This window comes from Ptychodera flava, chromosome 14 (assembly GCF_041260155.1).
Source record: "Ptychodera flava strain L36383 chromosome 14, AS_Pfla_20210202, whole genome shotgun sequence".
Lineage (NCBI taxonomy): Eukaryota > Metazoa > Hemichordata > Enteropneusta > Ptychoderidae > Ptychodera > Ptychodera flava.
This window is the reverse complement of record NC_091941.1, coordinates 16,934,130-16,947,242: the sequence shown is the minus strand read 5'-3', so window position 1 is coordinate 16,947,242 and position 13,113 is coordinate 16,934,130. Positions and strand designations below refer to the sequence as shown.

The 13,113-nt window shown below is 36.6% G+C and overlaps 1 protein-coding gene across 1 annotated transcript in view; it reads right to left on the bottom strand.

The window, feature by feature from the left end:
• Positions 1-5,573: 5,573 nt before the first annotated feature.
• The window catches only part of LOC139150666 (solute carrier organic anion transporter family member 3A1-like), a 45,495-nt gene continuing 37,955 nt past the window's right edge, over positions 5,574-13,113 (bottom strand). Inside the window, exons 8-11 of the mRNA XM_070723095.1 lie at positions 7,672-7,844; positions 7,480-7,541; positions 6,330-6,610; positions 5,574-6,076 (exon numbers count right to left, since the gene is read on the bottom strand). Of these exons, the coding sequence (XP_070579196.1) occupies positions 6,035-6,076; positions 6,330-6,610; positions 7,480-7,541; positions 7,672-7,844 (558 nt within the window). The 3' untranslated portion in view covers positions 5,574-6,034. The remainder of the gene's footprint in view (positions 6,077-6,329; positions 6,611-7,479; positions 7,542-7,671; positions 7,845-13,113) is intronic.

The following is a 13,113-nucleotide window of genomic DNA, read 5'->3' as shown; positions in this document are numbered from 1 at the left end:
CGTAATACAGAAACAGTGAAGAGACTCAAAGTTTCCCAAGTTAAAATCGTTTTATTTCTTGTGCAAAGATGTTTCACCCTGCCGGGTGTTGTCCCATGTACAATCTATGCAGTGGCTTTTACATACAGTTGAAGTGCAAACTCATCATAAGTGTCTTCCCCATAATAATGACATATTCAGGGCTAAGGTAACTTTAATTTCAATGGCCATGGCCAAAACACCAGAACAATTATGTTCCTGTTAGATTTCTCACATAACATACCGCCATCGTACATAATTAACAATTCTGAACCTAATGTTGACCTTATGCATACTTAACGTCAAAGTGAATGAATCCTGGAACAAGATATAGCTTCAAAATTCATGTCTACGTTGCAGTTTTTTTCAACTTGTCAATGCAAATCTATGTGTGCAATACCTTCTGTTACTGTTGAGAACTGTATTTACTCCAGGACAAGATCGTATTTGTCAAATCAGACGGTACAGTGTGTTGACTTGGCGTTATGACTAATTATTTCAATAAAGAGTATGTCAAGAAGAAGCAAAAGAGAATGAATTTTTTTCTTCTAAATAAATAGCAAAATTTTGTTACCCATTTTAATGATTTGGATTATTTGCTTTGGCAATGAAAAGTTAAAGAAGAAACTCAATCGTTAGCTTTTTGTTTATTCATGAATTTGATTGGAGCGTAGCAGTTGTGGCGGACCCGCGGTAATTAATTGATGAGTCCCTTCTCTGGTATGATTTTACCACCCAGTATTGTAGTGCAACGTCATTCTCAAAACATAATGTAGGTTCAACTTGTGTGAGAGCACGTCGATCTCTGAAGGAGGTCGAGATCTGGTCAGATGGTCTTTAAAAACCGGATTTCTTCGATGGTCTGGTAATAAAAATATATGCAAATTTCAAACCTGTTGCGGCGCTTTAACTAGGTGTACACAACACGTAAATTTTTTAGAGACGTATGAATGGTAGTGTACATCCGGGACAATAATTACTTTGGGTGTTATGGTACAATACACCTTACAGCTTATTGGAATTGAAAAATATGCAGATTTTAACACAGCAAAATTTTGGAATTGCAAAATATTAGCTAGAGTAAAATTCATGAAGTTATACTGATCCATTGAAAGAATAGTAAAGTAGGGAAACTTATGTCAGCAGTTCCTTGTCATCTAAATCAGACTTAAAATAAGTAGCCTAGGAGGTCAGAACCTCTTTAGAAAAAATGGTCTCTCAAAATACCATTTTTTCATAATATTTTGTGATTTACAGGAAAACGAGTGTGGGGACCCCCATTTTTATCAATGCAAGTGAAAGAACGTCCTATTTTGTAACTAATCACAAGTTTTTATAATGATTTGGATATTAAATGTCATATTTGAACTGCAATAACCATCTGTTTTGAATTGATTATGGTGATAAAAGGTTGATTTTAGACAAATTTTCAGTGTATGCATGGCGTTACCCATACAAGTTTTCTGTGAACATATGTGACCTAGTTATCATGGTATTGTTATAAGATTGTTTCTTCATCAGCTGTTCAATGAAATTTTAAAAATTTGTGTGATTCTGAAAAAAATGTCAATTTTCATGAATTTTTGGTGATTTTAGCACCGTTTCTCGAAAATGTTTGCATTGGGACCCTACATTTTTTCGTGTTTTTTTCAAAGAGGGTACCTAGACAAAATAAAAACCCTTTTATGAATATCCGAAAATTATTTGAATGGTAGCAACCTCCTTAAGGCCAGACGAAAGTTACTAAATTGTTCCTCGGAGTGGCGGTTACTAATAACGATGCTTTGAAATCGCGTCGAATATAGCTTAAATTATATCAGAGAAATTTTATCCACGAATGTTCTTGTACAACAAAGTGTGACTTTCAAGAGATTCCCATAGAGATGGCGAAGTAAACTGCAACAGCTGTATCTTTGGAGGAATAGTGCTAGACCGTCTCCTTGATTATTACAATACAAAATCTCTAAAATTAAAATACAGAGTTGTCAGAGAGATATGTTAAAGGCGTTTGGACACAGGTAAACAGGCCAAAACATGGACTCAAACTAAAATAAACAAGTTCACACAGTACACGTCACCTCCAGAGAGTTTACGGGACAACGTACAGCCGCAGAACGGGTACGTTTGTTTTAACATATGGTTTGTATGTTTTCTTGTACTCTGAATTAAAAGGTTAATAATTTCGCTCGCCTTTTCTGTTACGGCGCCATGATGCAGATGACTCCCCTAACATGTAATGAAAACAATTTCATGAATTTCCCTGAGCATGTAGTAATTTTGCCCTTGTTCAAGCACTGTCAAGATTATTAGAATCAGTCATCCACAAGATGTACCAAGGGTTGGTGTTGATTGATTCTGATCCCTTTGATGACCATGATTGTCATCTGTCTTGCTGTTCGGCCTTGTACACGCAGTTGCACACGTATGCGTTCAGATCCCCCGGTTAATGATGGTGTTTTCTCAATACCCATGATTAGTTTGGTTTTATTTACACCCCTCTGTTGGGACGCGCCCTTCAAGAGACCCTGTCAGTAATGCAACTTTGCGCATGCCGACCGTTATGCTTAACAGTATTTTTTTCAGAGACGCCCAGTTGAGTCAATACTACGAAGACTGTGAGTTGGTTAACCTGAGCCAATACACTCTGGTAATGTACATATTTACCCTACACACTAAGAAAAGTCAACTTTAAAAATGATCAAAAAACTTACAAGTTATGCAAAAATTGCTAAAGTGCGAGCAAACGGATAAAAATACGAGACATTGGTTAATAAAACACTTCTGCCTTGAAGTGTTTGTATTCACAGCTGGATAGGATTTTGAAAATATGTCAATAGTTGTCTTTCATACTTTGTCACGTGTCACCGCTGCTTTGCAGGACGTAAAACTACAGGCTGACCTTTCACACTATGAACTTCTTTTTGTGTGTGTTATTGCACTGTTTATATAGTTGATCAAGTACTACTCAAAATAACAATGTCAGTTTCATTTAGTGACCTTATGAACCAGTGGAACGCCCCTTAATATAAAGTTCAACAGTTTTTTTACAAGAAAACATAGGTATGCTATATTTGTGGCAGAGTGCAAAGAATGAAATGGTTCGTCGGTAATGTCAATTTCGATGAGAAAGTTGTCCCTATTCCAAAATATTTTTCAATATGAAGGCATGCAACTCAGATTGTCAGGGACCATTCCTAGGCAATATTTGCTTTTTTCCTGAACTTTGAAGTCTCTATCTTCAACAATTACAGCAGTAACAGTCACATGCATAGCATCTGCACGTGAACTAAAAATTTCTAGATTACGCAGTTCTCGTCTTCGGCACGATACGTGTACTCTAGCCCGAAGCCGTGATTGGACAGTGTTTTGACCTACTTGCACTGTAACCCCGTTCGTTGATTTTGGAACGACCTTTCAACACCAGGAGCCTTAAATCACGTAGATAAGATGGTAAAGATAATCGTATCAGATTGTGTCCGATTGTGTCCGATAACAATAATGTACCAAAAAATTGCCACTTGCTTTTGAATGTAAAGGAGTAATCTTTCAAACCTAGTTATTTTAATAAGCGAGTTCACCTTAAGCTTGTAGTAAAGATTTTATCTTACTTTGTTCGAATTTTCAAAAGCCATTGAGTTTACCATTCGACAATGTCTTTTCAGTACGATCTTAGTGGCGATAATTTTGGCACTTGCATACAATGTACCACCAGACTTCCAGGCTTGCTCCTGGTCACAGGCTGTCGGAGTGCCGCACTCGGATGATAGGGATTGGCCGAGAACCACTCTTTTGGCATAAGAATTGGTTCGCTGTCAGACAGAACATGTGCAGTTTTTGTCGCGTTGAGCTACTACAACAGAATTGACCAAGGCAAAATGGGCTACACTTATTTTCTGAAAGTGCATGGTGTTTCTCTACTAATGACCAGTTTGCTTTTATAATCAAACAGTCCTTGCCACAGATGTATTTGCGATTGCACGAATTCGCGAACGTCCAAACGACGGATTGCCGAGTGACGGTCGACAATCCGTCGAACTGTTTTGAGAGCGGTTGAAAGCTTTGTATATTTGTACAATGACCAAGATGATATCTTCAGGAAATGAAGGGAAAAAATTGGAGAAGAAAGCAGTCTTCAATCTTTCGCAAATTTCACATGGAGAAAACGCATAGACTGAAAAATCTTCAGCTTGCACATCATCATGGGTACTCCGTTCGGATTAGGGTCGGGGAGAGAAGAGCGCCCACACACGACAAAATCTTTCAGTCTGGTGAACGCAGAGAGTGAGACGTTTCCAGAAAATGTTGAACTTTGTTGAATTATCACCCAGGACATGTTTAAATAACAAGCTTGACAGGGCAAAAGGCAGCAACAAATTTCACACTACTGACTCAAGCCAAAATTGCTCGGGGAGTAGAACAAGAAACTGTGGGTGACATTAAAAACAAAATGGTGAAAAAAAATCATAAAAACAGACAATGAGTCACAACTATATTTATGGAGCCACGACCTTTTGTAAGCAAAACGTACCGTAGCAGTGTTTTCGAGTTGAATTGTATGCATGTACGTAGCGCCAGCTGACACAGAGCATAGCAATAAATAAATGAAACTGGGATACATCTATTGAACTTTCTCTGACATTTTCAGGATATAACCATAAAATTTTCCTCCCCGACACGGCCTTAGCATCTTAGCATGAAGAAAACCTGGATAATACAGAGTAGATGTTTACACACTGCGAACATACGTCAGCAACGTATGGAAAGCCAAGTGACTGATTACATACAGCCCTGTGACGTGTCGTACAGCAGATGGTTGCTTAGCCACCGATACTGACACGACTGATATTGACATCTTGAAAAGAATTCCTTGAAATTAATTTAATTTATACTTCACAGGGAACACTCTACGGTTTAGCATGCTGAATATATTCTAATTGTTTTTCTTTCATCTCCTCCGCAGCAATGAAAATTGATGTGCTGCTGCCTTTCTTCATTCATTTCGATGTTAGACTCTCAACATTTCCGTATTACCATTTTCAGAAAGGCGGTAACTCCAATGTTAGCCAGTTTTCGAGAACACTAAGACACTTAAGTGACACTTTAATTTCTGTTTGGCGAGGAAAGTAGAAAGCTTTCAGTTTTCGCTAAAGATAAAAGCTAGGCTCGATGTCACGTTTCATAAATGTCAACATTTATGCCGTATACAGCTGTGATTTGTTGACAACAATATTAGTCAAGCCAACTACGGTGAAATTATTTTATCACTTAGTTATATGTTTCAAATTTAAAAGGAAAAATATGATTACAATACCAATTTATAATTTTTTTTTTCAGATCAGCACTCGAAATTGCGAGTATTCCTTACGTTGTTCGAGTTCCCCAACTCGTCATACTCGCTGATCATTGAGGGCGCTGTCATCATTCAGCCTTAGGATGTGTTTAAATATAGATTTTGAGCATATGCTTGTTAAGTTGAAGTATTCGAATACTTGTATATGATGATGACGACAGGCATACTTGATTATTGATCCCATACAGGCATACAAACTATAAAATGATCGCAAAATCTTCTATCTTTATTCGAAAAATTCGAAAGCGTTATACGTAAATTTGACGACAATATTCTGGAACAAGAAGACGGCTTTGTAATTTATTCCTGATCACATTTTTGTAAAAGTAAACATATCTGTTCACCAAAGCGGTAATGGATTTGCAGTGCGTAAACCAATTTAGACAATTTTACAGCCTTGACGCGAAAATGAATTTCAAATATGAGATCAATCGATCTATCTATTGATAAGCCTTCCGCTGATAGAGTGTGTGCTCAATCGTATCAAAGGGAACCATCATCTACTGCTGATCATCTCATCAATATGTACCGTCACACTGTATTGCATCATTTTTGTATAATCTAAGTCAAGTGTTGTAGGCCTATTTACAAAGAATTGAAAGATTAAATTCCGTGGGGAAAAAAAGCAACGAACGCGTTGATCTTTAATGTACTCGCCAGAAAGGATCACTCTGCTGGCCGGAAACTTTGGTTGTCATAGCTACGTGCCTGTGAAAAGAGAAGAATGTGACATGTCGATCGAGTGAGAAAAATGTTCAATGAGTGAATGTTCTATACAACGTGGACCAGAAAATTATTGGACGTTGCTGCAGCACCTAGCACATACGTTAAGCAATAAATCTGGCGGGCATATTACGAGAGGTTTTGTCTTTGGAAGATTCATGTTAAAATGCAGAAGTTCAAAATTTTCCGGGGTCATGAAATGCCACAAAACAAACGAAGCTTAATTAAGTGCACTGACCACGACTTTTTGTAGCTGAATATCTTCTCGGGTCGACTCGTCTTGTTTGCTATGGACGTCAACCTGACCTTGCTGCCGGTGTCTTCTAACGACCAGGTACAACACAATGAAGAACATGAACAGCGAGACTGTACTCATGGCGGCGCTGAGTGACATCATAGCCACACGGTACAATCGGTTGTCATATTGTGCGCATGCTCCTTTGTCACCGCAATCTTCGCGCCACAGAACACAGGTGTAGTCTATGAGTGTCCCACTAAGGATGTTACCTGGAATTCGGACTGGAATATATTTGAAAAAATGAATACACATCTGCCATCCAAAACATTAAGATTTTGCCTGCTCTAAAATAATCTTTGACCAGGCTCCAAAGGCACCACTCACACCTGTTCATTCGAAACAACGTGTCTTTAACTCGAATTGATAAGCTAATTATTTCAGTTTAAAAACGACTCTTCTCTATTTTGGATACACATTTTAGGCGACATATCAGAAAGGAAACACACAAACAGATGAAGGTAACTGAACAGTGTCTACCAAGTAACAGAATAAACATTGTCAGAGCGAAAAGAAGGCACTGTTTTATGTTTTCCTAATACTTTTAGTTGCATTTGTAATTTTGAGTCAGTCATATCCGCCTTGGCATTGGCTGCATGGTAGAAGCATGATCAGAAAAGCAGTTACATGATTGTACTTGTGAACGATCATCGATAATAAAAAGTCGAATTTGTGCCAATGTTTCAGATCTTGTCACATGACTCAATGCTTATCCGGGTCATTTTATGCCAAATGTGAATATGTTATCTAAAAAAGAAGCTACATTGTTCATAAAATAGCCAAAATACTGATTAAAAAAAATATTTTGGATCGTAGAAACAACATATCGTACTTGTACCTCCAATCAGCAACATTAAATTGACAATTATATATATTTCAAATGAAGAATCTGCAATTCCTTCGATAAATCACACCAGCTATTTCGCCATTCGTATTTAAATGATGTTAGTATTTTTGCCACAGCAGTTTTCAGCGCGAAATCTGTACAGCGGAAGTTTGGAATCATTCAATATTCTAAATATTATTTTCATCGACGTTGGCTAAACTATGAAGATTATTAAAAAAAATACTGATCAGCGAGGGTGTGACTTACATAATGAGGCTATCACTTGTTTCACCGCCAATGCAAACGACTTCTGCCCCTTCTCAACACACCTAGGGAAATTAAAGATTACCGATGCATGATCTATAATATCAACAGACTATATTTGCACTACATATTATTCAACAAGAGCATTAAAATTTGCCGATGTGCACTCTCGGTGTTGTTGAAGAGAGCACCTACCTGATTGTTACCATGGTAACAGGCAGGGTCAATCCATTGTTGGCGGCAGAGAAGACCAAGAGGATCACGAGAAAAGCGATGAAATACTTGCAAAGAGGAATGGGACACAGTCCATCTTGTGCGAATGTATTGGTAGGGTCGTCTGGGTTAATGCATATGCAGTCAGTGAAATTCTACAGGCAATAGGAAGCCTATGGTTAAAATTGTGGTTTAACACCATGAAACAAGGTAATAAGATTAAGGTAGCCTGCACCTGGAAATTGAAAGACTTATACAAAAGGACACATTCAACCATTCTCTTTTAAAATCAAGCATAAAAATCGGGGATCACCGTGAAAAGTTTTTTCTATGGAAACAAATTACCTACTACTTTTGAAATTCTGACTGGCCACCATTCCTATTACATATATGTGGAAATTTGTGCAAAAATCAGATTGTTGGTAAACATTTCATTCACTCCATGAGCTTCAAATGAGCCCACACAAGCAGTATATTAGAAAAAGGTCGTTAAAATATGAGAGGCAAAATATCTATCTCCAAGGCCAGTCTACCTTAAAGTTCCATGGAACTTTGCTTACGTGTATTGCGGCGGTTAGGGGAGCTAGTTTATGTTTTCTTGACAAGTGTATCCATGCACGGTCACAATGTACACCGATGTCTATGACACATATTAAACACAAAAATTGCAGAATTAAGACTTGCTAAAGATTAAATAACCATTTTTATCATTCTGTTTCAGAAAGTTGAAACATTTCCTTTGTAAGGTATCACATGTGTGATTTCACTCATTTTTTTATTTAATAGAGAAAGAGTAACTTTCATATGTTGTCAGACGGCTTCTACACGTATGATTGAGTGAATGTGTCTTGTGCACTCAGTACACTTACACAATAATAAAATGATTATTCGGAAGATACGCGATGTTATATTGCTGGAGATATAGACTCTATAGATCTTCATATGTTTGGATGGAGATGGTGAATTCAAGAACTGTTTGCTGGTCTTGTGCAATAGCCAGCGAGCGGAACACTAGCCTCAAAAGTTTGAGCGGCTAAGCGCCAATGATTGGCGGGCTATGATGTATATGTCACATGTCTGGTGACGTAAAAAGAAGCTGGAAGACGGCATGGGGCCGCATGGCAGCACGCAGCTTGAGTGCAGTCGATTTTCAAACTTTCCATTCAGACGTTGTGAACGTCTGAACCGACTCAATATCAAACCTTTTAGTGTGGGTGAGTATGGGGTGAGAACACCGCCAAAATTATCTTGAAATCTTTATTTAAACTTATCTATTCATTATTATTCCATGTTTTTTGGTGATTCGGTGATAATTATGTCAGTATTTGGCCATTATTTGATCATTATTTGGATATTATTTTGACATGATTATGAACTTATTTGGTAAAGAACTTATTTCATCATTATTATGGCATTATTTGGTGATTTGGTCATTTTTATGTCATTATTTGGTCTTTATTATGCGATTATTTGGTCATGATTACGACATTATCTTGATATTATTATGAAATTATTTTGTTTATTCGGTTGTTTTGCTATTATTTAGTATTCATGTCTTGATTTGAAACTTATCTCATCATTATTATGCCATTATTTGGTGATTTGGTCATTTTTCTGTCATTATTTGGTCTTTATTGTACGATTATTTGGTCATGATTACGACATTATCTTGATATTATTATGAAATTATTTTGTTATTCGGTTGTTTTGCTATTATTTAGTTTTTATGTCTTGATTTGAAACTTATCTCATCATTATTATTCCATTATTTGGTGATTTGGTCATTATTCTGTCATTATTTGGTCTTTATTGTGCGATTATTTGGTCATGATTACGACATTATCTTGATATTATTATGAAATTATTTTGTTTATTCGGTTGTTTTGCTATTATTTAGTTTTCATGTCTTGATTTGAAACTTATCTCATCATTATTATTCCATTATTTGGTGATTTGGTCATTATTCTGTCATTATTTGGTCTTTATTGTGCGATTATTTGGTCATGATTACGACATTATCTTGATATTATTATGAAATTATTTTGTTTATTCGGTTGTTTTGCTATTATTTAGTTTTCATGTCTTGATTTGAAACTTATCTCATCATTATTATTCCATTATTTGGTGATTTGGTCATTTTTCTGTCATTATTTGGTCTTTATTGTGCGATTATTTGGTCATGATTACGACATTATCTTGATATTATTATGAAATTATTTTGTTTATTCGGTTGTTTTGCTATTATTTAGTTTTCATGTCTTGATTTGAAACTTATCTCATCATTATTATTCCATTATTTGGTGATTTGGTCATTTTTCTGTCATTATTTGGTCTTTATTGTGCGATTATTTGGTCATGATTACGACATTATCTTGATATTATTATGAAATTATTTTGTTTATTTGGTTGTTTTGCTATTATTTAGTTTTCATGTCTTGATTTGAAACTTATCTCATCATTATTATTCCTTTATTTGGTGATTTGGTCATTTTTATGTCATTATTTGGTCTTTATTATGCGATTATTTGGTCATGATTACGACATTATCTTGATATTATTATGAAATTATTTTGTTTATTCGGTTGTTTTGCTATTATTTAGTATTCATGTCTTGATTTGAAACTTATCTCATCATTATTATTCCATTATTTGGTGATTTGGTGATTTTTATTTCACTATTCGGCCATTATTATGTGATTATTTGATCATGATTGTCACATGATTACGACATTGTGTTGACATTATTATAAACTTATTTGATTAATTCAGTTGTTTTTCCATTATTCAGCATTGATTTCTTGATTCATAACTTATCTCATCATTATTATGCCATTATTTGGTGATTCAGTCAATATTTTGTCATTATTTGGCCTTTAGTATGTTATTATTTGGTCGTGATTACAACATGATTACGATATTGTCTTGACATTATTATGAACTTATTTGCTTAATTCGGTTGTTTTACCATTATTCAGCATTGATGTCCGGATTTTGGACTTATTTTAGCATAATTATGCCATTATTTGGTGATTTGGTCATTTTTTGTCATTATTTGGCCAATCTTATTCGATTATTTGGTCATGATTACGACATTATCTTGATATCATTTGATCTACTCTGTTTATTTTCTGAACTCATTATTTGACCTGCTTCATGATTTGAACCCTACCCAGAAATCATTGCACACCAAGCTTCACAATGGCGGCGAGTGCGGTCGGTGCGGTCCCCTCGCATTGAGAGAGAAAAGCGGGGTCTGCGTAATTTTAAAAGCGCGGCTTAGCACATCGCGTATCAAGACAAGTTGGCAGTGCTAAAATAATTGCGGTTTTGGATTAAAAATAGGTTGTTTTCGACGGAGAAAGTGTGCGCTCCCAATCTGACGGAGATCGCGCGACCCACAGGCGCACTGTGGATGTGGGCTGACATTAGACTTCGGTCGGAGTTCATGCTACGTTCCGAACGTTCTTAGTTACTGACTGACTGCTAGGACTCAATCCGTAAAGCAGTGATCGTCTCCCACGCTTTTGTTTCTTACTGTTGTTTTCGCTTTAGATTGCGCTGTTATTTTAGCAGAGCGCGGTATTAATGGCGAAAACTATTGTTTTTTATTATTAAAATCTACACGCCCGAAAATGCATTCGCTGTTTCTTCAAGTTGCAAGTTTGACATATTTTTGCTATGTTAGGCACGCAAATGAAAACATTTTGTACACTAGATGTTCTGTTTGAAGCATTGCCATACACACAGTTGTACGAGTTTTGTTGTGCCGTATCTTGTACAGTAATAGATTGGGCAATTATTAAAACAAATAGGCTAAACATTTAATGGAAGGACTATTTCTGAAAGTAAAATGTCGGTAGTATGCGAGGACTTGAAATACGCTCAATCTTTTCACCATGGGCACATAGGAAGAAATTCAATATCACCTGTAAGCTTAACCGTTACTTGAAAGATGCATCTGTCATGAAAAATTCTTGGAAATGTACGAATATTTCACATGCATTTGGGAAGTTTTATATTGAAATATTATGCCCTTTAACGGGAATTTAAATTTCCTCCCTGCTCATTGTTGACATTTGTGCAAATTAAACCCCGATTCTGTCCTTATACATAGTTTGTCAAATATTGTATGGTTCCTATTTGTTAAATTTGTTTAATTTTATATATAATAAGCTTATCGTCAAGACACTGAATTTCAAATATCGCAATATTATTTCGGCTATCCACATACACTAGTGTAATCATATAAAAAATGAAAGATAACCAGCCCAACTCAAATCACATCGAAAAACCGCAATAATTCCTACATTTGGAGAAACCAGTCATGTGAAACAGATTTCTTTCAAAACGTTCAGAAGTATATCAAAAATTAAAAGTAAGTTCTGATAATCGGGTAAAGAGGAAATCGGAAATAAGTTTCGCCCTGTTTACATCTTTCACAGTTGATTTCTGTGATCAAGCGATATCACCAATAAATAGGCCTAATTACGGTAATGCCATTATATTCAGCATGATATTTTCCACACGGATAGGCCTAAATCATAGTTTATATTTCAATTAGGTGTTTCGACGTTTTCTTCAGAAAAGATTTAGTTCCAAATCACACTAAAGTTTTCTAACCGCTATGCTTTTGGCACATTTTAAGAGGACGGCTCCATGTGTCGGAACATAGGAGTGTCGGAACAAAGGGATGTCGGAATATACAGGATTTCGGAAAATAGGGCTGTAGCCTGTAGGAACATTGGGTGGAACCGTGTGTGTTACCCCCTCCGTGTGTGTTACCCCCTCCGTGTGTGTTACCCCCTCCGGCTATAGGCCACAGCCACAGGCGTTCTGTTGAGTGGTTAGTTTGTAAAGTGTAGTTTCTGCTACGTGCCGACGTTCTCTTCCGTAGCCTTTAATCTACGGAAGAGAACGTCGGGACGTAGCAGAAACTACACTTTTACAAACTAGCCACTCAACAGAACGCCTGTGGCCACGGCCTCCGGCCGGCCACACTGCATACACAAGGCTGGCCTACGATTGGGGCGCGCAGTTTCTCCGCCGTAAACAACAGAAATTTAATCCAAAATCGTGACTTATGTCTGTTTTCGAGCACGCATAACTTGTCTTGATACTTGATGGGCTAAGCCGCGCATTAAAACTGACACAAAACCAGCTTTTCTCTCTCTTTGCGAGGGGACCAACTGTGTGCCTATTCCGCCATTGTGACCCTCCATGTGCAATGATTTCTGGGTAGGGTTCATGAAACAGGTAAAACAATGAGTTCAGATAATAAAGTAGGTCAAATAAAGTCAAGATCATATCGTGATCATGACCAAATAATCGCATAAGAATGGCCAAATAATGACACAAAAATGACCGAATTACCAAGCAATGACATAATAATAGTGAGATAAGTTCCAAATCAAGACATCGATGCTG